This window comes from Parus major, chromosome 1A (genome assembly GCF_001522545.3).
Source record: "Parus major isolate Abel chromosome 1A, Parus_major1.1, whole genome shotgun sequence".
In the NCBI taxonomy this organism is placed as follows: Eukaryota; Metazoa; Chordata; class Aves; order Passeriformes; family Paridae; genus Parus; species Parus major.
Window position 1 is genome coordinate 9,328,923 of NC_031773.1, and position 26,085 is coordinate 9,355,007.

Below are 26,085 nucleotides of genomic sequence, written 5' to 3' on the forward strand. Positions count from 1 at the left end.
GATGCTACTGTAAACACACATTTTACATGTGTTCCCTTTTAAAGGATCCAGTATTTTCTAATTACTCCCTTTTATTCCTAGGATCCCAGTCTTTAACTTCATACCAGCACATGGTAACTACAAGGTGAAATTTGTTGCCAACTTAAATGAAAACCAATTAGCTTCCTGCCTGCTGTGGGAGCATTCTAAATTAAGAAGAAACACAAAGTGACATTTTAAATGCCTGAAATATGAAACTTGAAATTTCCTATGTTTATTGACATTTTCATGGCTTGATTCTTATACTCCATATCCATGCAGCAGTCCATCTCTTGGGCCACCGCACTGATGTTTTATTTTCTGTATGCAAGCTTTTAAAAATGGAATTGCTTTGTAACATAATTGTGACAATAGCACTGGGAGCAACAACATCTGTGTCTGTGCACTGTGAGGTATACAAGCAGGATCAGTATTAGGTTTCTTTTTTGCCAGAAAGTGATGAAAGTAGCAGATTTCAGGCCCTACAGACTTGTAAAGGTTCAGGTACTCCTTATTTTCTGGAGTGGGGGGGGAAATTAGACAACTTTTTATTTCTTCATTGTAAGTTTCTGCATCACTTGCAAGTAAATTTTGAGCATTTTCTTGGTCAATCATTAATCCTTTCTGGTTTTAGCTCTAACATTTTTATGTTGAAGCTATTATATGCCACTTTTCATAACAGATATTTCCTTTACTCCCTGGCTGTCATGCTTGCACAGATCTTGTTCATTTCCAACATAGTTACAAGATCCTTATCTAGTCTTGTTTCTTTTTCATAACATTATTCCTAAAATCTTCCATCAAAGAACTTCTCAGATTCACTTACACTGTGTTTTTGACTTCATAAATCTCTGTACCTCTTTTCCTGCCTTCCCTATCAGTTTTATCAAGCTGCTGCTGCTGAACTGTTCTATTCCTTTGTTTCACCACCCTTTGCAGTCCATTGCTCCCTCTGTTTTCCTACAGACATCCTTGCAGCTTTTCCCACTACAATTCCTATGGTTAAAAAAGCCAATATAGGTACTATTTTATTTGCTATACAGGCGACTTTTGCACCTGTCCCTTCCTCAGCTGCAAAGCTGTCACTGTCTTTGTTATCTGTTCAGAGTGTCTATATTTACACAGGAAGGGATTTCAGTACAGACAATAGAATTTCAGTACCTGATAAAAAAATCTACACTATCTAAGACTATCTCAGTAAAAAGAGAAACAAAAAAAATAATGTTGTGATCGGCAGTATCAGTAGAAGAAAGTCCAAGAATTTGCTCAAATATGTTGACTTTGGAGGTATAAAACCCCTTCAAATTTGGGTCCAAGAAAAGATTGTTACAAACTTTTATATGAAGAAGTGGTTGAAGCCAAACTGGAAAGAAACCATAAGGCAACTGAAAGGCAAAAACTGAAAGAATAGTTTGTAAACAGTGCATTCTGCATTCCCACTTCAGGAGGGAGGAGCGGAATCCAGAATGTAATTGGAAAGGCAGGAAAGGTCAAGGATATTTTTGTGAAGATGGAGTTAGAGGCACTTGGATATGCTCAAATTTGAGAATCAGCCAGAAGAGAACAGAAGGCTGCACAAGGGCAGAGGGATGAAGGTTAGCAGGTTGGAAACATTTGGAGTCAACAGAGTAGAGAGAGCAGTTGGATGAAAAATCTGTTTGGTGATGGAAACGATAATGAAGAAGATGTTTGAAAGAGAGAAGACTGGGGAGATTGGATAGGATCTTGTAACATTTTTAACTGAAGCCAGCAAGATCTCACATAGAAAGCTTGTATGGTGAATTAAATGAAGATCAAGGAACTTCTTGTATGCAGTACTGAAGAGTATGGCAGAGCCAAAGTATGGATGAAGTGTAAGAAATCTGTGTGACTCTTGGATATTATCAAGTAGTGTTAAAATGCCTTCTCAGATGAGAATAAATATCTCAGAAGGTATGGGATGAGTGACAAAAATGTAGATTTTGTGGTAGGCTGGAGGAAATAATGTCAGTTATTATTTGCTTCAAGTGAAAAATTAAGGAAAAAACACCTGTGGAGTTTTTTTCTTCTTTTTTAAAATTTCCTTATTGGAATAACTGTTGCCCCCTCCAAGGTGGTCAGTTGTGATTTTAAAATCCTTTAAATATTTTACCTATAGTTAAAGACTATCCATTCAAAACTGTTATAGGAGAAAAAGGTCTGCATTTTCCATATCAAGTATTGAAAGAAAGTATTTTTACTCTGTGGATTTGTTTGTCTTTCTTGCCCTCCCCCATATCTAGTCCATTCAGCACACATTGTACTCACTCCTAGGAAGTAGTTAAAAATAAGAGAAAAAAAACCAAAAGTAAGTAAGGAAAAACTTTAGGTACACTATCACAGTTTATTTTATTATTACAAATAAAAATATTCTTGTTTTTAAACAACTCTGTTGTCTCTGTTGTTCTAGGCAAGAAACAGATTCCTTGTGTTTGAATTTTTCTCAATCCATCAGTGTGAGATACTTAACTATTTCAGAGGCATATTGTGAACATAGCAAAGATGATGTTTTAGTCTTCATGTTTCTTTTTTTTTTCTCCCAGAGAGCAGAATAACTGAGGACACAAATGCTGTCTCAGTCACATTTATCTAAGTTTTAAAATAAAGATCTTTAATGACAAGGAAACTCTTAGATTAGTGTGAACATCCAAACTGGTATTTAATGTAATGACCACATCAATTTAATTTCTTTGTTTCTTTGCTCTTGTCAGCACAGTTGTGGGTTTAAATAGTAATTTGGACTGTTTCTCTGACTTTCCCAGTAAAAATAAATCTGATGTCATTGCATGCTCCTTGGCAGGCCATGTGTCATTATTATAAACCACACAGAGATTTTTTTCTCATCCAGATTTTCTTTGCAGGGCCTTTGCTTATGACAGAGTTACAAAACGGTGCCATTGGTTATCCTTCAACAGCTTGACAAATGGTGTGAGAAAGAAGCAAGACCATGCGTTTGATCTGTATGAAAAGAAGGGTAACTGATTTATTTACTGATTTTGTTTTTCCAGCCAGGGAGGGGAAAAAAAACCCCTGAGGTCAGTCAGTGATTTTTTGGTTGTAGGAACATCCTGGACATGGATGCTTTTATGCATTTTGAAAGCTGTATCCTACAGTTTTATCTACACATATCCTGGGCTTGCTGTCATGCAAATTTGTCTACATACTTGCTGCTGGTCAGTTTTCCAATCTACATTTTCCCCTACATACTAGTTTCACACTACATACTACATACATACTAGTCTCAGTTTTGTACTTCAGTTTACTATTGAGCAGCTCAGTTGTATGAGTTACTATTTATTACTTAACATTGCTCTTACTTACGTCATTAATGAGTAGGATACTCAAGTCCTCAGACATGGAGTTTTCTTCAATCAGATACATTGGAAACATTTCCAGGATTTATTTTTTTTTTGGGTCAGATAGTGATCAATATTTGGAAAAAAAAAAAGGATGGGCTTGCATGTAAAAAAATAAACAGCACTTTGAAGAATTAAGTATGTAAAGGTTAATAAATATATTATTCTTATTTGAAAACAGATGATGAATTTTAATTTTTCATACATTAACCAAATCCCTAATTTTCTTCTATTTCAATAGATTATGTCAGAAATTGTATCATTGGAAAAGGAGCAGACTATAAAGGAACAATATCTGTTACCAAAAGTGGTATCCAGTGTCAGGCCTGGAATTCCATGATCCCCCATGAGCACAGGTAAGAGTTCAGGAGCAGAGACAAAGGGAATAGTGCACAGACAGCTCCCATAAAGCATAAGAATTTATGGGAAAACTAACCTTAGACAACAAAATCTCTTAAGTATATCCTTGCATTTCTCCAAGAGATGCCATTCTCCAGATCCCAGAAAATCCTTATCTTGGGCTTTCTCCAAAGAGGTCTCTCCTAATGCCAGCCTCTGTGTCTGTATCTCTTTCTTTCCTGTGGGTTTTTTTTGGGTTTTTTCTTTTGGATTTTTTAGCTGTTTATATCCTTTTGATCTCTTAGCTACTGGCAGAAACAAAACATCTGCATTATTTCAACCCAGAGTCTGAAAGTTCATCACTGTTTTCTAATTGACTCCCAAGGAATGAGCAATTTTGAAAACCACATTAGGAAGCAGGGGATACTAGACACCTATTTTCTTAGTGTATAATATTGTTAGTATATTTTTCATATTTATTGTCAGTTCTCTGTTATTTATAGACTATGTTAAACTCTATGGAACACTTAGGCCAGGTGACAAATCCATGGAAAGGACTGAAGAGGCTTTTGAAATCTTTCCCTTCAGATCACACAATCAATAACTAAAGACTGAGGGACCATGCACAGGACTTACCTTTTCAGCTTAGGACCTGGTACAGTGAGAAACTGAGGCCAAACCTACACTTTGAGAGTAAATCTAGTTGATTCCCTAAGGAAAAAGAGAAGAAAGCCAAAACCTGAAGCCAGGAGGAGTAATGGTAAAAACATTAATCCCCAACAAATGTTCCCAGAAACCAATAAAAGGGCTACAAAGTACCAGTCTACTTTTTAAAAACTTCTATTTAAACATTTTTGTACTGGCTTTAGCCATGTGGATAGTACAACTTTAAGAGACAAAACCAAAATGTCCTTTCACCCATAAGCTTAATATCCATCCACATTGCTGCCTTTTGCTCTGTTCTCCCAGGGTCAGCAATTTGTTTAGGAGCAGCCAAACTGGAGATGGCTGGTGAGGAGCTGGGCTGTGCACTGCTCAGTCCTGTCCTGACCAAATCAATCCAGTGTGCAAGAGGATATCTTGGAACAACATTAAAAGGCAAAAGATAGTTGAGTTCTGTTCCCTTATGATGTGTTACAAAGCTGAGCCTCAGGCTTGGACTTAGTGGACTTGGCTCTTACAGTATGGACAGCAGAGTCTGCTTTTCAGTTTGGGACCAGACCTGTTAACTGGGAGCATACCATAAATGCCACCAGATCCCAAAGCAATGACTTCTTGAGACTCAACACCTTGAAGCGTATATCCTCAACTTCCAGAAGTGAAAGAATTCTAAGTCATTATACCCTAAGCAAAAATGAGCATTTATTCTACATAGTATACATGTGACTTGATATAATTAGAGGAAGGAAAGTGTCTGGATAGCACACATTACCACTAAATAGCATTTTAATACACAGCATACACAGTTTTATCCCATGCATCTGGACAGCCACTCTTCTATGATGAATTTTATGAGAGTGACTCTTCTCCTGCCTTGTGCAATAAGTTTAATTTTTAAAAGGTCACCGGATAAATGAGGTGGCTGCATGCTAATTTTGTTTTTCAACATCAGAAAATATGATTTCATCATCAGAGACATGAGGGAGGTGGGAAGAAGCAGGCAGTAGTGGTGTGTTTGGAACTTATTAGTACAAAAGACTCAGCTTTTTAGGTCAGTTTTTCTCAGCAGCTGATTATCACAAAGTGCCATTGGAAAAAAAAAAATAAATTCATATTTAAGGGATAAATGTATTTTAATGATTTTTAATTATATTTCTAAGAAGAATTGAAAAAACTTGAAACTTTAAACTTTTGCTTCAATCTAGCAAGTTATAATTTTATTTATTTGTATTCAACCAAAACACAGAGATGCCCAGTAAAACCCTGTTTTTTTCATCTACATCTTAGCACAGATTTTTGTCTATTGTCATTTCCATCCTAGAATAGATTTCAAGACCCTTAGAGAATTTTATATTTAAAAACCCAATATAAAAAGGGCTCAAAGAGAAATGGTCGAAGAGCAGACCAGTGCTTCATAGACTTTTGGCTAGTTTCCATGGCTTTTTTGTGGTTGAATCTGTTTTTACCATTACTTTTACTGGCTTCAATTTTTGGCTTTTTTTCTTTTTTTCCTTACCTAATGTAGATGAACTAAATTATCAGTTTTAGGAGTGGCACTTTCTTCCATTTCTGGGTAGATCTTTACTGCAATTCATCCTTTCCTCACTCAAGAATGTTGCTTCAGTACCTGTTGAGGCCATTTGTATATCTGACCCATCTCACATCCCTAGTGCTACTCATTCAGAATTTTTATTTTTTTAATGCTCCTACAGCATATCTGATGTAATTTGAGATGCCTTTTCCTATATTTTCTAATGAGCAGCAAAGTTAAATAGAGTATTCTAATATGCACTGACATACCATTTTAACACATATGCAGGTTGGAATATCCCATCAAAAATGTTTGCCTGGGGGTCTTTAATTAAATAAAGTTTAAGATACTTACATGATAAGACTACAGAATCTGTTTTACAGGCAGCAGGAATGACAAAAATTTAATCTATTCAAGCACCAAAAATAAAAAAGCACCTTTGTGTAATGCTTCCACATTGCATTGACTAGAACCACAATGTGATTAAAAGAGGTATTTTCACTTCAGTTACTTCAAGAATTTCATTAATGGGAATAAAACTTGAATAAAATATTACATGTCAAAATTTTCTTCTTCCTTCTTTCTCTCAAAACACTCAAAATAAAATATTGGGTATTTTCAGAATAAAAGGTGCATTATTTATTATATTTTCATCAAAGCTTAAATAGTGATAAAAAAAAAAATAAACCGTATAGATCTCAATAAATAAATAAACAAATAAATAAACAAATAAATAAATAAAGTTAAATTACCAGTTTTACATGATCCCCTATGTAGTTAGCCCAGTATTTCAATTTAAAAAAAAACTTAATGGGACAGGTCTTTGATTTTAAGGTGTTTTCTAACTCCAGAGGTATAGCTTCTGTTTAGCATGGCTGCAATGTAACAGGTAGAGAATGTCCCTGGATTTGTCTGCAATGTGCAGCCTGAACGTGGTCATGAGCTGTTGAAGTGGCATTGAACAGACCAGCTCTGGGCTTGGGCTCCTTACTATGGGGTTAGCTGTTCCTTAATTTGTGGGGTAAATAAGCTAGCATTACTTTTATGTGTAAAAATTTATGTATCTCTATATAACTCATAAGTGTCACTGTGTGTGACACGGTTTCTCTAGATTTAAGCACATACTTTTACAGATACCTGAGAAGAAAACACCTTGACCCTGGGCATTTTAAGTCATCTGGGGTGCTGTTAAATGTCTGAACATATACACGAGTAGGTCTGTAAGTAGCAGACCCTAAGGTGACAACAGTGTTGCTCATGGCAGAACATGAAGGAACACAGCTAAAACAGCATCTGGGGAAATCTCTTGAGCTGAAATGCAAAGCAGTCCCTGGTTTCAGGCAGTGAAAGCCTCTCAGCGAGGTGCAGCACTCACATTCTGCTGATGATCTGTTCTTGCTGCTGCCTGACCAGGGGTGTAAAGAGGTCTCTCTACTTGTGGGTTTCACAAAGTAGGTGAGCTCTGAGCCCAGCTGAGTTGTTTGTGCCAACATGAACAGGAAAGAAAGGCCTCACCCGGCCACAGACCCAATCAACCCCCGTGGACCCAGAGCTCCTGAAGGAGAATACAGCGCAGCCTGGCAGAGAGTGTGTGACTGCCTCTGGCTCTGCCCTAGATAGCTGGCTCTGGACAGCTGAGGGATGGGAGTAAAACTCTCTAGAGCACGCTATGGGCCAGACAAATTGTCCCAGATTTAGGCCATTTAAATTGAGTAATCCCAACTGAAGATGTGTATTTGTGTACGGACAGATATTTGGGTGTGTGAATTTGCTTAGACAGGGTGGAGGGAGAAGGAAGCAGAAATGTGTTTGTTTCTAACTTTGTAAAAATAGTATGATTAACCCCAACATTTGCATGCTCTTATACTGTAATGATTGTCATTTTAAAACTAGCTTTTTGCCTTCGAGCTATCGGGGAAAAGACCTGAGGGAAAACTACTGTCGAAACCCCCGAGGGGAGGAGGGAGGCCCGTGGTGCTTCACCACCAGTCCAGAGATGCGCCATGAAGTCTGTGACATCCCCCTCTGCTCAGAAGGTAACCCAGCACAGCTTCTGCAGAGAGCTGCCTCTGCTCTGCTGACAGCAGCTGCACAGAGCTTCCAGAAATCGCTCGCTCATGGCCTTTAGAGAAAGAATACGCGATTCTCAGCGAGAGTAACTCATATAGCAAGAAAAGAAGATGTTAGAGGGAGAGATCTTGTGAGGTTCCAGTGTGCTGGAAGGTTTCGGGCTCAGAAGCTTTTTTCAGGTTATGGAGGAGCTTGAACAAAGAAGTTGTGCTGATCACACAAATGTGACCCTTTTTTTTGCTTGTCTAGTCCATAGTGAATCCATTAACAATTTCAGTATTACTATGTGATAAAAATCATCTAATGCTATTCCATGGTAAAATCAGCTTTTCGTCTTCTTTTTGATGAAAATATAGATACTGGATTACAAGATGAAAGCTTAAGATAAGCATGCATTTTGTTTTTTGAATAAATACTGTAAATAAGTACAACTCTTTGCAAATCCAACCCCATTTGACTTTGAAGTCAGAATTTGAGAGACACTTTATATGCACCATTGCATTTGTTGACTTTTAAATTCTGTTAACCTCCAAACTAAGCTCTTATATCTTAATCAGCCAATTCAGTTCCAGTCAATCAATCTATTTAAATCTTCAAGATAGGATGCCTTTAATTTTCCTGCTCATGGGTCACATGCAATAGCAATGTTGTTAGGAAAGGAAGAGGAGAGGGAGGGAGGGAGATGGAGAGGAGGAGAGGAAAAGAAGGATGAATAGAATAATTTACACAGTGCTTGAGAATTTGTTAAAATCTATCATTTAAAGATAAACTTATGTAACTTCAGACAGGATATTTGACCTGGAGCTCACTTTAGGATGAAGGCTTTGGTAGCTGATGTTTTACAATATCTGTAATTCCATACAATAATATTTTCTAAATATCCTTCCTTACAATTACTCTAATTAGGGAGTATTTGAGAAGTTTATCTACAGTTAATTCTGGTGAATTTGTTTTATATCTTTAGACCTTTCATTTTAATTTTGTTTAACAATGCTTTCAAATTCCTTTGGTAATTTTTTCCCACTCCCCATACCTCCTACCTACTTTGCCAAACCAGGACTGAAAATGTATCTTAGCTTAAAATGTCAAAAACTGTTATCATCAAAAAGATACAGTATCATACATAGATGAAAGTGTTGGATATATAAAGAGACATACAGTACTGCACTGAATTTAGGATTCTGCCAATATTCTGCACTTAAAGTTGTCCTGTAATTATACTGTGAATTAGAGTGATTTAGAAAAATAAATGGTGCTTAATTAGATATCACCTTTAAAAAATACTTCTTCCATAGCTATGTGTCTCTCTCTCTTACTAACCATAAGTAAGGTTAAAAGACTGATAGGAACATGAATGCCTTTAGTAGCTCCTCTCTACCTGCTTCAAAACTCTAAGTGTCCCATAAAGTAATAAAAAATTTAGGCCTCCGGACTAGCACTAACAGATAAAATTATATTCTAAAGGGCTTTACATATACCAACCCAACAGAAAGGTACCATTTTTACTACCTTTTTAGGTTGGTATCATTATAGAAGAGCAGGGACATGCTGGGAGTTTTTGTTGATTTTTTTGGTTTAGGATTTTTTGGTTTTGTTGTTGGGTATTTTTTATTCCTTTTTTTTTTTTTTCTTTTGTGGTATAAGTCATCAGTGTAATAAATGACTATTGTCTATTTTTTTTTCCTAGTTGAATGCATGACCTGCAATGGAGAGAGTTATAGAGGGCCAATGGATCACACCGAGACAGGCAAGGAGTGTCAGCGCTGGGATCTTCAGAGACCACACAAGCACAAGTTTCGTCCAGAGAGGTAACCTCTCCTCCCCCCCAAGCAAGACCATGTGGTCATAATTTCAAAATTACACACATTCTGGAACCAGTTGAGTAAAACTAGCATTAGCTCAGCTGAAATTTTTATAGAGTTCACCAGTTTTAGATGCTTGGGCTCCTGGCCCATGGTGTAGGCTGGATACTGACATGGTGGAGATGCAGGGTGGGATTGGTGCAGCTCTGGTTACATCACTTGCCTGACTAGTGTACTAATGTTTCTACTGCTTTAATTGATGAAAAACTCCTCCTTAGTTCATTGACAGTAAATAAATAACCTCTGAATATTTTTGTATATATTGATATGCAGCTGCAGTCAGCTTAAATATCTTAATCACATAGTATATAATGATTTAAAGTCATAATTTTTTGTTAGATTTTTTAACACAATTAGTGAATATAAACTTCCAATATTGTCAAATAACAATATCTTCCTACTGCAATATTGAACAACTTGAAAGCTGTTGGTGACCTTCCGTTATAATCACATTTAAGTATCCAATTTGTTTGACCAAATTGTTTGCCCACTACATTTGTTTTTTCACCCTGGGAAAATATTTAATCATTCTGTTTAGCATTATATGAACATCAATTTCCTTATTAGACTTTTTATTATTATTATTATTATTATTATTTTATTTAGGCAATTATTTACAGTGCCAAAAGCTGAGTCAGAAATAGTAAGACAAATTTTATCCCTGTTAGGGTTTGTCCTATAGGGTCAAATTCACCCAACTACAAAGGGTCATCCATAATACACATTTCTGAATGTATTGTGGGAGGGAGAGGGTGTGCAGGGGTTAGGCCACACAGGATGGGGTCTCTATTCATCTCAAACTGGACTACAGTTTCATTTAGTTTTATTCTGGATTTTGGATTAACTCCATTTATATATTGTTTTGAATAAACTTAAACTGCCAGACAATGCATACAAGAATCAACAGAACCAGAATGCTGAAGACACTCCACTGAAAGTATCTTTTTACATGTTAAATTGTTTCACCAAATAAAGCATTATTTTTATTCTAAGAAATATGGGTACTGATAGGTTTTAGAAAGCCTGATTATTCAGCAAAATATTCAGGATCTGCAGTTTTGGAGCTTATGAGGTATAATCTGTTTTTTTCCCTTGGCTTGGATGATCTGCTTTATGAATAATAGCAGGCTATCCCATTGTTCTGCCACAATAAATATTTTGTATTAGTAGAGTGGGACTGAAGATAATCTGTTTCTGAGTTTTGCCATGCACTTGCTGTGCATTCTACAATAAGTCACAGAAACAATTTTGTTCCTTGGGAGTGAAACATTTATAGAACTCCTGGGTACAAACAATAATAATTCTACTGTCAGGAGGAAATTTCTTTTTTTCCATTAATTTCTGATTGTTTGCAAAATGACTTTTCAGACTTACCACAGTCTTACGAACAATCGTGTTCCTCTTTGAAATAATTCCTTCTGAGAACATCTTCTTGAGAATTTTCAGACAGTAATAAAGGGGGTTTTTTGTTTGGTTTTTTTTTAATCAAAAAACAACACATCCAGATTGATCTGACCTGTGTGGGCCTTCGGAAGCATAATGTAGTCCAGCATATTTCTGATATGCTGATGTTAATTAGCTCTTTGAACGGTCACTAAAAGTAGCAACAATTATACTTTGATTATACCACATTTTTAAAATGTTGAAGGTTTTTATTTGCTGTGGTTTTCTTTCATAGTCATGTAAGTTGAAAATAAGAGAAAAAGGTCTGGAACAAATGACCCATTAAAGTACAGCAGTCTCTAGAGACAATTATAGTATATCATCCAGGTGCAATGTAAATAACCTGGAAACCAGGAAGGATTATCTGGACAGATTTGAACCTATTTTCATTTATGGCTTTGTCAATTGCAAAGATGAAGAAAAGGAATAAAGACAGTAATCTTTCCAAATGCACCAGTCTACCTGTTGTTGGACAGTGCTTTTGGCTCAGGGTAAACACAACTCACTTTTCTGTCACCTCAGTGAACTGAAAAAAAACAAAAAAGGGAGCAGAAGGAATATCCTCAAACAGCTCCTGCAGGGCCTATTTTTAGCTATTAGTGGATGCAGGATTATATTCTGAAATTCCACTTCTCTTGTGTACTGCTCATGGGCACAGCTATGCCTCAGGATTGAAGGAGGACCACTGAGGGTAATGTCTTGGGCATAGAGCAACATAAGGGGGATAAGTTTTTTGTCCTTTTCTGCTCAAACTCAAACATCCTGTGAAAATATTTATTGCATGGGGGAAAGTAGGGTTGAAGCGTATCATAGGAGGTGAATAATTGCTGATATCCTTTTATTAGTACTCTGGTTTATATCTCTTTTATGAAAATTTAATTTATAAAAAATCAAGTTTCCAGTCCTACATGTTTTTTTAAAAAAACTAAAACAAAGGGAAAAATAAATATTGGTGAAGGGTTTTAGATACTAAGTTTCTTTTTATTTCCAGGAGAGCTGGAGATCAGCATCTGTCTCTTTAAAAAGAATACATTTATTTATACAATCTCTGGCTAATACTCTCCTCCCTTTTCTCCAGAAACGGAGATAAAGTCTTGATTTTGACACCAGATACATATCTTGATGCTTCAATTCAGTTCTGGCAGTGAAGCACAGCTACTGCTGTTTAAAGGGGGGAAAACCAGAAATATGTAGAGTTCTGGAAGATCTCTGACACCTCAGGCTCTTTCTTAGGTCTAAGAAGGAGGTCTATGCCCAAATGTACTGGAGAAGGAGGAGTGTGCACAACTGAGACAGCTCTCAGGGAATCCTGCATGGCCTCACTGTTGAATTGTGTGGAAGAGTTTGAAACTCTGCTACATATCTTATTGCTAATATTTGTTTCTTAAAGGTATTAGTTGGCCTTTTTTGTATCAACTGTTGCTTGATGGGTACGAAGGAAGGCAGAAGCCTCCCTGAGTACTGGGGGAAGAACCTTTGACTGGGAAGTCTAGTTTTAATTGAGGAAAGGACAAGAAGATCCTGTAGGTGAAAAGATATGGCTCACAGGCACTACTCCATCCCATGAAGAAACTCAGAGCTTGATTCTGAAAGAACATCTCTACCTAAGTTTTAATTAGCAAATGATATTTTTGAAATACTGTGGGAACATGCCATATAACATTAAGCAGCATGGAGCATTCAGTGCAAAGACAGACATTTGTATTATAGAACATGGATTCTTTACATCAAGAGCTATTTCAAATGCTTTTTGTGAGACGTGACTACAGATATTTTACCATTCCTGGGCTCACCTTTGTTCTTGGGTGGTAACATGCACTTTCCATGCTATTTGACATGGAACATGCTCCAGCAGCATCCAGGCTAATCACTGCACCTACTGAGAGGCCAAACCCATGTAGTTTTCTGCTGTATTATTAGCCCACTATTTTTTTGGGAAATCCTTGGACACAACTTGCTCTCTACAGTTTGTTTTATACCTAGCAGAAAACAAGTTAGTGCTGCTAGTTCTTGTGGAAATTACCACATTCCTCACTACCATTGAATTCGCAGTTTTGTGAGGTTTCTCCTTGGTGGTTTTGTTGTCATTTTGTTTTGTTGTTTGTTTTTGGTTTTTTAAATTCTACTTAAATCTTATCCTTGTCCCTTGTATAGTTGAAGGAATCTGACTTTTCCTAAGAAACAGGAGATCAGGTTGCAATAGCATGATCATTTGAAAGAAAAGGTATTGTAGCAAAAACATACACTTGTAAATCATATTTTCCTCTGCTTGTGTGAAGCACATCTGTTTAGTTGTAAATGGATTCAGGTTCCCAGGTAGTTAACTTTATTGTTCTCTTATATACTTTATATGTTTCCCTCAGAGGCAAACCTACATTTTTGTTTCTTTTGCAAACACATTTCAATAAAACTGGAAGGCCCAGACAATTTGTACTCACTAGAGAAAGAAAAAAAAACTGATGTATTTAGCTCCTTCAAGTTTGTAGATGTTAATATCACGTATTTATACAAAAAACCCCTGCCTATGTTGGATATTTATCTCATCATCAGTGATGGCTGTAGGAATGTGGAAACATTTAAATATAACAAAATATCACAATATTATCAATCCTTAATGAGATAAAGTGAGACAGAAGTTATTTCCTTTTTTTATCCTTCTTTCTCCCAGTGCTTGAAATGAGGGCATGACCAAAAATGAGCTCTGTTACAAAAATGGAGCTATCATTATTAGCATAGCCACTCAAAATAACTTCCAGTTTGAACCCAGGGCTTTTGCACTGAACAACCTGTTTTCTTAATGAGTCCAGAATGGCAGGCAGTATTTAGATAATCCACATTTAATTGGTCTGTTTAAAAAATAAAAGAGTGGCTTAAGTGTCTGGTCATCGGTTGACAGACACAAGAGCAAGAATTTAGCAATTAGCAGAGTTAGTCTATCCGGTACCCTGTGCATTAGCCCAGCAGGGAGTCCCCTCAGTGGAGGTCTGATTCTGCTGCAGATTTGGAAAGTGTTTATATGTTATTAACTTCTAACAGCGTTAAAAGTGTATTTGCATCCATCCTACAGGATCAGACCCAAGGTTAATAGGAACCGGTTCTTGTTTTCCTCTGCTGAAATCTGTCCTTTAAGTACCTTGTAGAAGGCAGGGCAGTGTTGCCAGGAAGACTTCCCTGACACGTTTCTCATTGTGGTTTGCAGATATCCTGACAAGGGCTTTGATGATAATTACTGCCGCAATCCTGACGGCAAGCTGAGACCATGGTGCTACACTCTTGACCCTAACACCCCCTGGGAGTTCTGTGCAATTAAAACGTGTGGTGAGTTCAAGCAAAATTTATTACTTCCTTTTCCTTTCCAAAATCTGGACACGGATATTTCAAGCAGTGTAGGACCACCTCTAGTTCATTCATTGCCCTTCATTGGCTTTTAAAACATGGCTTTCAAAGAAGGTCTCCTCTAAACACTTTATATTTAATCTGGAGAGCAAGTACAACTTACAACTGGAATATGTATATGTCTCATGTACTGTAAATTGCATTAAAATGTAGGAAAATCAATGACATGAGGATCTCATGTGCAGCATTAGTTTGGCCATATTGAACATTTGCATTATCACTTGAGAGTACCAAATATCATTTGTTGCACATACACAATGCCTCTTCAGTGTCCTCTGCTGACAACTCTTCACTGCTTTGCAGTTCTAGGCCTTGGGCCCTGCAAATCATTCAGTCTTGTGCTGAAGATAAGAGTTATTAATTTCCTCATGGGTGTCTCTGTGTTACTCAGCACTCCAAAGCAGTCCGCAGGCAATGAATTTCTTTTCATCCATCAGCTACAAGGGTTTGTTAACCACACTTTAGAGACAGGGAACTGAATCAAAGTGACATTAAGGTGTACACTTATTGGATGCTCACTTTGAGATGCTCTTGTTTAGCATTTTAGAGCTTGCTGCAGCATGTTGTGTCTACAAAGCTCAGATCATCTTAACTTTGGTGACAGCTTTGACAACTCTGTTTCACTGATAATTAGAAGTCTTAAATGAGAAGTAAGGGGACAATGAGGAAAGTAAAACTCTTGGACGTTCCTTGAAAACTTGCACAAAGTGATTTTTCTAGACATTCATGGTAATACTGGGGCTAAGGCAGATGGTAGAATCAGTTTCATTGAGACATGATCTAAATATTAGGATGAGTAGTGGGAAAGAGGTAATAGCTCTGGCATGAAACTTTATTCTCTCCTAGAGAGAGATTCCCCACCTTCACTTAGAATTCTTATCAAACATATTATGCCATGCTTTCTGCCTGAATCACCAATAATTCAGAAGTTTCTCTCCTTGGCTGCTCATATCTTAGGCAAGTTCTACTTGGAGATTCAGTCTGGTCTAATAAATCTGTCAATTTCTGAAATTCAAGGATTGAGTAAGAATATTATGTACCTCCTTATGTAGGGTAATTTAACTTACTCTATTTCATGTAATTGTAATTCCAGTATAAGGTAGTTAAAATATCAAAATTATTCCACTGTAAAAAAGTCAAAATCATTTCAATACTTAAGCCAATATCTAATGAGGCTCTCCAGAGACTGAAGAAACTTGGCAGGATTGCTGCTTGTTTTGGGTCAGGCACCCACTAAGTCACACCCATGGTGGAAGTCTTACCTGTGAACTACAGGACTAATTCCTGTATTTGTATCTAGGCTTACTGATAATCTTTGATTAAGGGGAAAGCTCAGACTTTCTCCTTTGTGAACACAGATTTCTTAGCTGTGCAACTGAATCATCTCTCAATTGTTTCATTGCTCCATTAAGTAAGGAGCTGTTGCTTTGGACTTTTGGCCTGTGTTGGTTTGGGTTTTGTTTTGGTTTGTGGTTTGTTTTTTTAAACTAAACTGTGCTTCCTACACTTCTCCAATTATTAGATAACTTATGAATCATGAGTAACATACTAGAACTGTTCTTTTCCCCTGGTAAATATGTTACTATTATGAAAAAAAGTATTCCTAAGTTACAGCTGACTGTTTCACAAATGCAACTTTTATAAACCTTTATCCTTTGGCATTTCCTGAGCTGATGTGTCAGTGTTCTGAGGATTCACATCTGGCTTTGCTGGTCACGTAAGCTTACGCTCCATGCAGCTTCCAGCATCTACAGTCTGGCCTCAGCCTTATAAAATAGTTAGGTGGGAGATCTCCTGAAAACTACTGAATTGCCAACCTTTGTCTACAAAGTAATAGTAGAGCCCTCAAGAAAAGGTAAAGATCAAAATGAAATTAAAAAAATCCAAAACACAGTGTAATGATTTTCATATTGTGATGAAAGCCTTTTGTCTCATTTCTAGGCAAAAGTTCACTGAAGGAACCAGAAATTCTTTCCTTCAGTTAGAAACTATATTAAAATCAGTGGAAATTTCGCATGTAAAACTTGTAAAACATTAATTTTCCCTGTATCTCTTGAAATACCTTTGTATACTGTATCTCTTTTGAAATTAATAAAGCAATTCATATGAGAAAAAAATACAAAGTGTAGGGGTCTTGGAAGTTTAATCCAGCAGATACTTTCAAAAGGTTTTTCTCACAGGCATATGACATTGCCCTCTATGCAGTGTTCAGTGCTTTCCTTTATAACCTAGTGAGGGAATTTATTGCTGATGCTACTGTTAATTCACCATCTTGATGGCCAGAATACTAACAGAAAATATCAAAATTCTGCTTTCAGTTTTCTATCTTTCTTGAGACTCATAAAAAACTGTTTTCCCACCTCCTAGCAGGGAGCCCAAAACACTTGGCTATTCTGGGTTTCGGTGGCTGCTCTGTGTTTCTGAAGCTGGGGCTGTTTGCAATCTCAGAGCACTAAAAAGAGAACATCATGAGTTATAGGTCTTTATAGCTTTGTGGTTTGGATTCCCACACAGGTTTTTAATTCCTATGCTGAGGACTGTTTATTTAATTTACAAGAAATACTAATTAGGAAAAATGCTTGCAAATCCAAGTCCTTGGACCATATACAAAAATGTAGGTGTCCTCTCTTTGGGGAGTGACCACAAGGCAGCATGCTGCCTGTGGCTTTTGCTACATGTTGTGAGTGCTCTATAGCCAAAATGCTGACAACAGCTCATATACAAAATTTTCGGCAAAAAAGTTGGTGGAAGGAAGCTTTTAGAAAATAAATATGGTTTTAAGACTGAAGAGAGAGAGGGCATTGTAATTTTATTTCCAAGCACAGAATGCAGCATAAAACATTGTGGCTTACAGCCAGGGCTGTGAGAAAGAGATGACAGGAGCAATTAGGAATTAGAGATGGCTCAAGCTGCAAAAACTGGATTTGGATTAAGACTTTGGGGACCCCAGGACTGGTTTGAAGTTGCTCACATATGTGTCTGTGGTTTTGGCTTGAGACAATTTTTATTTAGAAGAGAGGATAAAAGGACAACTAACAGCAATGAAGAAGTGTAAGATGAAATGAAGAAATGGAAGCAGTTCCAGCAAACATGAAAAAGGAAAATTACTGTTGTTTTGGCATGAATGAGAGCACTGGCTACAGGGAAGACAGGAGTAGGGGACTTATAATGCTTTAAAAAAACCTCAAAGAGGTAGCAGCTCCTCTATAGAAGAGCTTTAGAGAGGTGCTGAGGCCCATAAAGGAAGTTACATGTATCAGTCATTTGAGAACTGCAGAGCTTTTTGGACTTACTGTGTTAAGGACAGTGTTTCATTGATGCCTACCTGATGTCCAGCCAACCTGGGTGCCTTTACTATGGATTTAGCCTTTCCCCCAGTAGTCACTGACAGTAGTCAGGGGTGACCAGAGCCTGAAAAGCCTTGAGGAAGTTCAGTAAAGGCCTTGGTTTGTTGGGAAAGAACAAGTAATGAAACACCAAAATTGAGAATCTAGATCTAAAATGAACTGTTGCAGTGTGCTCACAGCCTGTGGGAAGGCAAAACCCCACCAATATTGAATTACTGATTCTTTAGAAATAGATATTTTCCATTTGAATGCACAGTTCTGATTAAAGAGTTATTTGTTGAATCATTGTATGCAAACAAATAAAAGTAAGACTTGTTTAAGGTTAATATTTGTGTAAGATAAAGAAGTTTATAGAAAGAAGGCAGTGAAAAGAGACTGATAATTAGTAGCTGATAAAGTGTTATCTTCCATCTTGCTTTAAAAGGAGACAAAGAATAGGTCCAGTGTTCAGTCTTTATGTAACAGCTTAATCCATATTTCCTCAAAAAGGATCCTTCTCAAATAATTTTCACAATTTCTATGATAATTTGAAAGTGAAATTTGAGAACTCTAAATGTGAGGAGACTAATTTTATTTTTTCTAATAGATTTAAAATAAAAATTGTTTAAATTTAAAGCCTTGTTGTAGATACTGGAACAGCCTGGAAAGATCTCTCTGTGCTCATGGACAAATGAATTGTATGTGTGAAGGTTGTAGGTGACAATGAGTTCTTCCATACTGTGATTCTTGAGCTTGGCTATAATTGATTTCTTCACTTTCTCATATGTTTTTACTGAAAAAGAAAAGCAAAACGCTGAAAATCAGTGAGGTTTTTTTTCCATTCTTGTACTGTGTCATGGTACATTGAAGAAAATGTGGAAAGGAAGGAGCTGCCACTAAACTAGTGCCAGAACTGTAAATGCCATTGCTAAAGGAAGGGATGCCTGAAAGCAGTGTAACTGAGCATGAGCAGCTTCAAAACATCTCTCAGCTCTCTTACTAACATTTGCAGAATCGCATGGATCGCATTTAGAATCAACTTTTAAAATTGTTTTGTTACAAATCAGGGCACATTTTCCTTCTGTTGACTGGCGCTGTAGAAAAGACATTGCATGAATATAAGCAAGAACAGGTATTCTCCTCACGATATAATTTAGGACTTTGCCTCTTTTCCAACTGTGTCTTTTTCCACAAATACAGAGGTTGTGTTGTCATGAAAGAACATGAATTCTCCAGCAAAATCTCTAACTTCTTTTAAGTCAGTGTGATTCTCACCACTGACCTAAAATTTTTACAGGATTTTCTTCTGGGTCATTGGGATTAAAGTCAGAAATAGTATCTAGCTGCTTACTTCAGCTGTCGAATGACTCAAGGCCCCTGCTGATTCCCTCATGCTGGCGTTGCTGTGAGAACCAGAACTGAGAAGACTATCTGTGGCTTTACATATAAGGCTCAGGATAATGTTTCATCTTTTTACTTAAGCATTTATGAATGCATGAGCTGGCCCAAATTAATAAAGTTAAGTATTTTAAAGTATCAAAAAAAGGGAGGTTTTATGGGAAAAAAGGGTATCTTTGCGTTATTGCCCTTAGATTGAGGACTTTAGAGTGAACATAAGGTAGAAATTCTACTAGTGGGAAATCCCCTCATGTGGTTGTCTGAATTACGTTTAATCTTAGCCATCCAGAATTTAAAAAAGAAAACAAAAACCCACAAAGTTCAAAAGAAGGAAAATGTTGCCAACAATTACCAAATTCTTCTGTTTATAATGAACCTTCCTACAGGAGTAACAAGTGATATTTTATCCATAAATTATAAATAGTGGTCTTTTTCAAGGTGGTATTTTGTGTCATCTTTCCTTAAAAGTGCTTGCAATCTCAGTTCAAAACTAAAAAAAACATGAACTGAAGCAAAAAAATCCTGGGAACTTCCATTATGAAATATCAGTAAGTACTGCAAAGTAAGGGTTGTTTGCTGATTTTAAATGAATATAATTAAATTAATATTGTTTTCCTCATTGGAACATTCCCTTGGATTTTTAGATCTTAATTTATATTTAGAGCTTTTATTGGGAAAAGAATGGGAATTCAATTTTATAGATTTTGATCTTGATCTTGATTTTGCCTTATAAGAGAACTTGGTGAGTGTGGTCTTAGGGCTCTTTCACCACTGCTCTGCACATCTGATGTTCATGCTCAGAGTTATTAGATTTAGTTAATTTGGTATGTGGGTGATGAGTAATTAGCCTCAACAACAAGACCAGTACAGAATGGAGATATCTATGTAAGTTGTAGGCTTGGACAGCCTGGGCACTTCTTATTTTGGCAAGTGCTGTGTAATCTGCAGTGTCTGGTGAGGCAGGCACTGCTCCTCAAGCTCTTGCCTGTTCCTGTGCACATCCAGCCCAACTTTCATTAACAGGAATAGGGAGACTGTTCCCATCATGCCTGTTTGTGGAATCGACAGATGAATGAAGGATTTCTCAAGCCTTTATTGGTAAGTTTTGAGTTTTCTGTGAGACTCAATAGCCAGAATGGGAATGGGTTCTGAGGCCATGAGCCCTCAGAATTAATTCAGAATTAAATTTCAGAAATATTTTGGCATCTTATTTTTCATGTTTCAAAATGAGATATTTGTAGTAGATGCAGGTGATAGAGCAAGAAGAATTTGGGGAGGGTTCTGTGGATCTTTTGAAACAATGGAACTGTTTTATTAGTTAAAATAAGAATATTTTAGTGATCCCTCTCATTACTAGAATTCTTAATGAGACCTGCTGCAAAGTAGTAGCAGATAAACACGTTGCATATTTGAAATAATTTCTCTCTTAGTCATTATAGTGCAAGTCTTTCCAGAAAGGGGCTTGCTTGGCTGTGCAGGTGTTCATGACAATGTCAAAGTTAAATTCTTCTGTTGCCTTTACGTTGTGTATTTTGACATGGCCAAGTTGTAAAATCTGATCTACAGGTAGAGGTCACTGTCCAGACTCATATGTCTGCAGATGTACAAGAAGGAATGCTCTACAAATTTACCATGACCTTGCTTAAATCAATTGAGGCATTACTGATTTCATTTCAGGCACGTGATTGAAAAAAAACCCAATCCCACATAATGATATATAAACACTAACCTAATTATTTTTTCTTCAGCATGACTGAGTATACAGTAGGTGCTGATACAAGTCATTACAGTTGAAATAGTAACTTTTTTGTGCATAAAAAAGGTCTTTGCAACAGCTTATAAGGGATTGATTTTTTGTACATTATTAGTATTGTTTAAGACTTTTTGCTAGAGTTACATACTTTTAATTTATTCATTTACATAGGAAATATTATGAAGGCAGGGTGTATGCTCAAATTTATCTCAGGGAACTCTTTTCCCCTGCCCTCCAAGGTTTTTCCCCAAATCACTTTCATCTGTATAAAAGAAATGCATGTATTTTTGAAAAAGACTAATATGTATTTGAATCTGGCATAGTTATGTTCACTCTAATCAGCTTAGATGCTATATTAGAATATATTGGCATTTGTTTTCATATATTATTTATGATGGAAAACATAAATATTGCAACTATTTATTACTTTAAGTTGTATGAATTCATCTTTTAGTAGTTTAATTATTTAAAAAATTATATATAGACAAAAGTCTATATATTTTACTAGCTGCAGGACTGTTTGATGAGTCCCCTAGAAAGAGTGCATTTGTCAGCCTGCAAAAACCTCCTTGTGATACTTGCAGTGCCATATCCTTTTGACTTGGGAGTGACCTTGGAACTCAAAATCCCGTTGAAATAGGACAACATTTGCCTAGGGAAGGAGGGACAGGAAATTAATTTGACCATGAGACACTGATTTAAAAACATCAACCAGATGAAGAGCAAAAGGGATGCATGGATAAATGTAAAATTCAACTGCACAACTTGATGTTATCATCTGACAGGGAAATGATCTTTAACGTCAAAGATCAGTCAGCAAATCAGCCAAAACCATCTGTTACGACATTTGGTTTCCTTAAGATCCATATTTTCTCCGAGTTCAAGGAACTGGCTCAAGTTACCAGGAGTGAAATACATTATGAGTAACACACAAATACTGTTCTATTCACTGGACCATTTGAAGAAAACTAATTAAAGAACCTTATTAACATACTTTTTTGCTGGCAACAAATACTTTTAAGGGAATTAATAAAATTAGTCTTGTAAACAATAGCAATTACCAACAGATATGCAGTTGCTTTTAAAATATTGTATTGGGAACTTTTGAGGATATTGCAGAAGAATTGCTTTTACTGCAGTGTATTTAGTTTTGTAGTACTTTGTATATATCTGATGCAATATCTGTGCCATTAATTTGCAATTATGAAAATTGCATAAGAAATAAAAAGAGACTTTAAAGTTATGTGGATGAGTCATTTAAAAACCACTGTTTTTCTGACTTTAGTTCAAGACAGCCCACACCAGGGTGAGTGCAGAGTATATCAACATCTGTAAGAGATCTTGAGTCTGATGAATTTGTTAGTTGTTAAAACATTTTTCTCTCTGTAGAGAATACTGATCTTTGATTTCAAAAGCCGGGCCTTTTCCCCCCTCTTTTAACCATAAAAAAACCACCCAAACTTTCTAGGAGAAATTAGCAAAATAATTTATATGATCTATTTTTTTATTACTTTTTATCTGCATCTTTTTTTTTTCCAGTGAGCCAATATTCTGGGAATTCTTTCGAGAAACCCAATTGTATTTTAATCCTATATAAATATGTGTTACCATGTTTAACAGTGCGCATGTGGGTGATCACTCAGTTTATTAAAGCTGAGGGAATGATATTTGCTGAACTTGAAAAAGTGGGAATATCTTCTAACCTCCAAGGTACAGCATAGGCCAGGTGTCTCATGCAAGAAAATATTGCAGACTCTGCATACAAGTGGATAAACTAGCATAAAGTCTGGCATTTATTTTGATTTTGGATTTTTGGTGGATGTTGTAAATGTGAAAAGGAGAAATTTATTCCATAACCACATTGGCAATTTCACCAAAGAACTGCAATTGCCATGATTTCAACATCATGTAATCCATGACTCCATCAGTAATGTGGAGTTCAAACCTGACATCCTGAGCCCTACTTGGGAGAATGAACCAGCACTTCTTGTCTGGGTCTGCAGAGGAAAGCTCCGTGAACAGCACAGAGGCGGCAGCTGAGACCACGACGTGTGTTCGGGGACAGGGCGAGGGCTACCGTGGCACCGTCAGCACCATATGGAGCGGAGTCCAGTGCCAGAGGTGGGACTCCCAGCATCCTCACCAGCACAACATCACTCCTGAGAACTTCAAATGCAAGTGAGTAGAGACATGTGGGTATTTTTACTGCAGTGGGAAAAGAGCTGAGTTTTAAAACGTTTAAAATGTTTAACAATTCACGCCTCTGGAGCAGACCACAGGGCCCTTGTCCCTGCCCCATGTTCTGATACATCCACTCTACCTGCTGAGGCTCAAAACCATTTGAGCCTGGGAAAAATCAGTCCTTCAGATCTCAAAGCAGTAGTTCTAGATGAAGTTGGGTGAAATCCTAGGATTTTTATGTACTTTTCCTTCAAGCATGTATTGACCAATTTGATTGTGAAGTGTCTGGATGTGTTCCAGGCAGGGACCTGAATCCCGGCAGTGCTGATACATTGGCACTGGCTTTTTTAATGGAACTGAAAACTTCTTCGCAGCTTGATTGCTGACTTTAATTTAATAAGCAGTAAATATTATCTGAATGCAATCTTCTTTGTTATAATTAACATTTATAATACTTTAAACTTTAATTTTTCACATTTTAAATCCTTTTTCTTTCTAATTACTAAATATAGATACATCAATATGACTGCTTTTACTTGACTAACCACTGGTCATCAAACCTTTCTGTATGGTTCATAAACTTCTAAGGTGTGAATAATCTACTAATTTTAGGCAGTTACCTTAATAATGTTTGTTCAGTCCTTTTTTAACTAAGCTTAGGGGAAGCCTTGTTGCTCAGATTGGAGCCACAACCCAGTTTGTATTAAATATCTTTATTGATGGGTAAATATCGGTAAGAATTACAGTATTAGGCCCATTCTTTCCATAGAATGGAAGCACTTACTGATAACTTACTGTTATCAGTAAGTGCTGAAGATGTAAAAAATACAGTGAAATATGGAGATGCACAGAACATGGCAACAACTGTCAGGAGACTGGGAAATAAAACTTACATTTAAGAGCTTTGAATATTTCATGCAAGCTGAAAAAGACATTTAAAGATGCTCCCTTGTGACTAACTTTTACTTTAAAGGTAACAGCTGTGTAGAATTTCAACATACACTTTTTTTATTTTCCATGATTCAGTTTCTTAAATGAGTTACTGATAGTCTACTTCTGTTTCTCCAAAGTCAGTAGAACCATTCAAAGTACAGGGAGTTTTAAGCACTCTGGCAAATGTTTGTATTTAAAAGCACTTGTAATGTATTGCAGGTGTATCCAATGTCAGCTGAATGCAAATTTTGATGGAGGATCCTGAATGAAAATATTGTTAATCTTCAAATGAAATCTTATATCCCATCAAAACATGTGTCTGCTGGAAATGAATTTCCACAAACATAGTCTTATTACAATTAATATTTTTTTCTGGACACTGAGTTCTTACTTTCTCCTCATCTCCTTGCACTTGACATTGATCAGTATCACAGAGACTTGAATGAGCCTGTATTTTTGTTAATTCATAACAAAAAACAATAAACCATGTTGGTGAGCTTAGGTTATCCCTGCTGTGAGCTAACATATTTATTTTTATAGGGATTTGAGGGAGAACTACTGCCGAAATCCAGATGGATCTGAATCACCCTGGTGCTTTACCACTGACCCAAACATCCGTGTTGGTTATTGCTCCCAGATTCCTAAGTGTGATGTATCAAATGAACAAGGTAACAGAGGAAAGGGTGATAGTGTGATTTTAAGTGAATGCTGTACTGTCCCAAACATCAAATAGAAAGCCTTGAAAACTGGAGAAGTTGTGTCTGTGTTGCACCTATGTAGCTCCACTTTGGCTTTATTGGCATGCTTGGGATTAATTGTGGTGTAAATGAGATTCCTTTCTCAGGTTAATTTGTGAGTCCAGCAGGGAAAGCTGCAGCAAAGATTAGAATGGATCTGATTTTTAGACAAGGCCAATCTATGCATCGGCTCTACTGTCTTTACTTCTCTTAGTTTGAAAGGCCTTTTTCCACAGCTGAGATGACTGCCTTGGTTCATAGTCTTTTTATAAATGCATTTCAGACTACCAAAAGTGATTTTTTCCCCATTTTATTTTCTTGTACATGCCTCCTTGTCTAGAAGGGATTGATTTTCTGAGCTCTTACCTACCTCTGCCAGTGAGGTTCATTCTGAGTCTTCACACAAATGTTTTTCCCATGAGATTTTGATATTACTGTAAGGAACAATGTTGCATCCTAAATGGATGTCAATCACAGCATCAACTGAGGCTAACACCTCAGACCTATAACCCTACATCAGGCTACATTAACACCTCCATCTTTAAATTTTAGATGATTTTTCTGTAAATTTGAAAAAGTTTCAGTTCCAAGATTTATGTCAGAGAAAGGATTAAACTTTTATAGTCATTCTGTGTTTCTTGTAAAGTATCAATTATCAAAAAGTAAAAATACTGATGAATATGAAATTAAGTGCTTTATACAAAATGTCTTTATAGTTCTGATCATTTTAAACAATTCTCTTGAAAATTCTCAAAAAGGCTTGTGATAAAAGCTTATGAATTAAACATGACTTCTGATGGAGTGAACAGGTAAGTTTTGAATTACATTAAAATTTAAATCATGATGATTTTTTTCATTTTTCTGAAGAATTACTTGACTCTAGAACTATACACCATTGCTAATATCTGGAAATTACACAAAACTAAACTGAATGCCTATTTTTTGTGGAGGGAGAAATAGAGGACCACTTTTTCTTGGTTTTGTATAATTTAGTTTTGACAGCTTCTAGGATATTCTGTGTGACCCCTCTAAATTAATCATAAACCAACTATTTATGAAATAAA

General features: G+C 36.5%; 1 protein-coding gene across 2 annotated transcripts in view; it reads left to right on the plus strand.

The window, feature by feature from the left end:
• Positions 1-26,085, plus strand: part of HGF (hepatocyte growth factor) — a 57,378-nt gene that overhangs the window by 13,932 nt on the left and 17,361 nt on the right. Inside the window, exons 3-9 of one of the 2 annotated variants that reach the window (XM_015629534.3) lie at positions 2,898-3,010; positions 3,634-3,748; positions 7,816-7,958; positions 9,680-9,800; positions 14,497-14,615; positions 23,174-23,348; positions 24,825-24,952. In XM_015629534.3, the coding sequence (XP_015485020.1) occupies positions 2,898-3,010; positions 3,634-3,748; positions 7,816-7,958; positions 9,680-9,800; positions 14,497-14,615; positions 23,174-23,348; positions 24,825-24,952 (914 nt within the window). The remainder of the gene's footprint in view (positions 1-2,897; positions 3,011-3,633; positions 3,749-7,815; positions 7,959-9,679; positions 9,801-14,496; positions 14,616-23,173; positions 23,349-24,824; positions 24,953-26,085) is intronic. The other variant, XM_015629535.3, reaches the window with a different exon arrangement.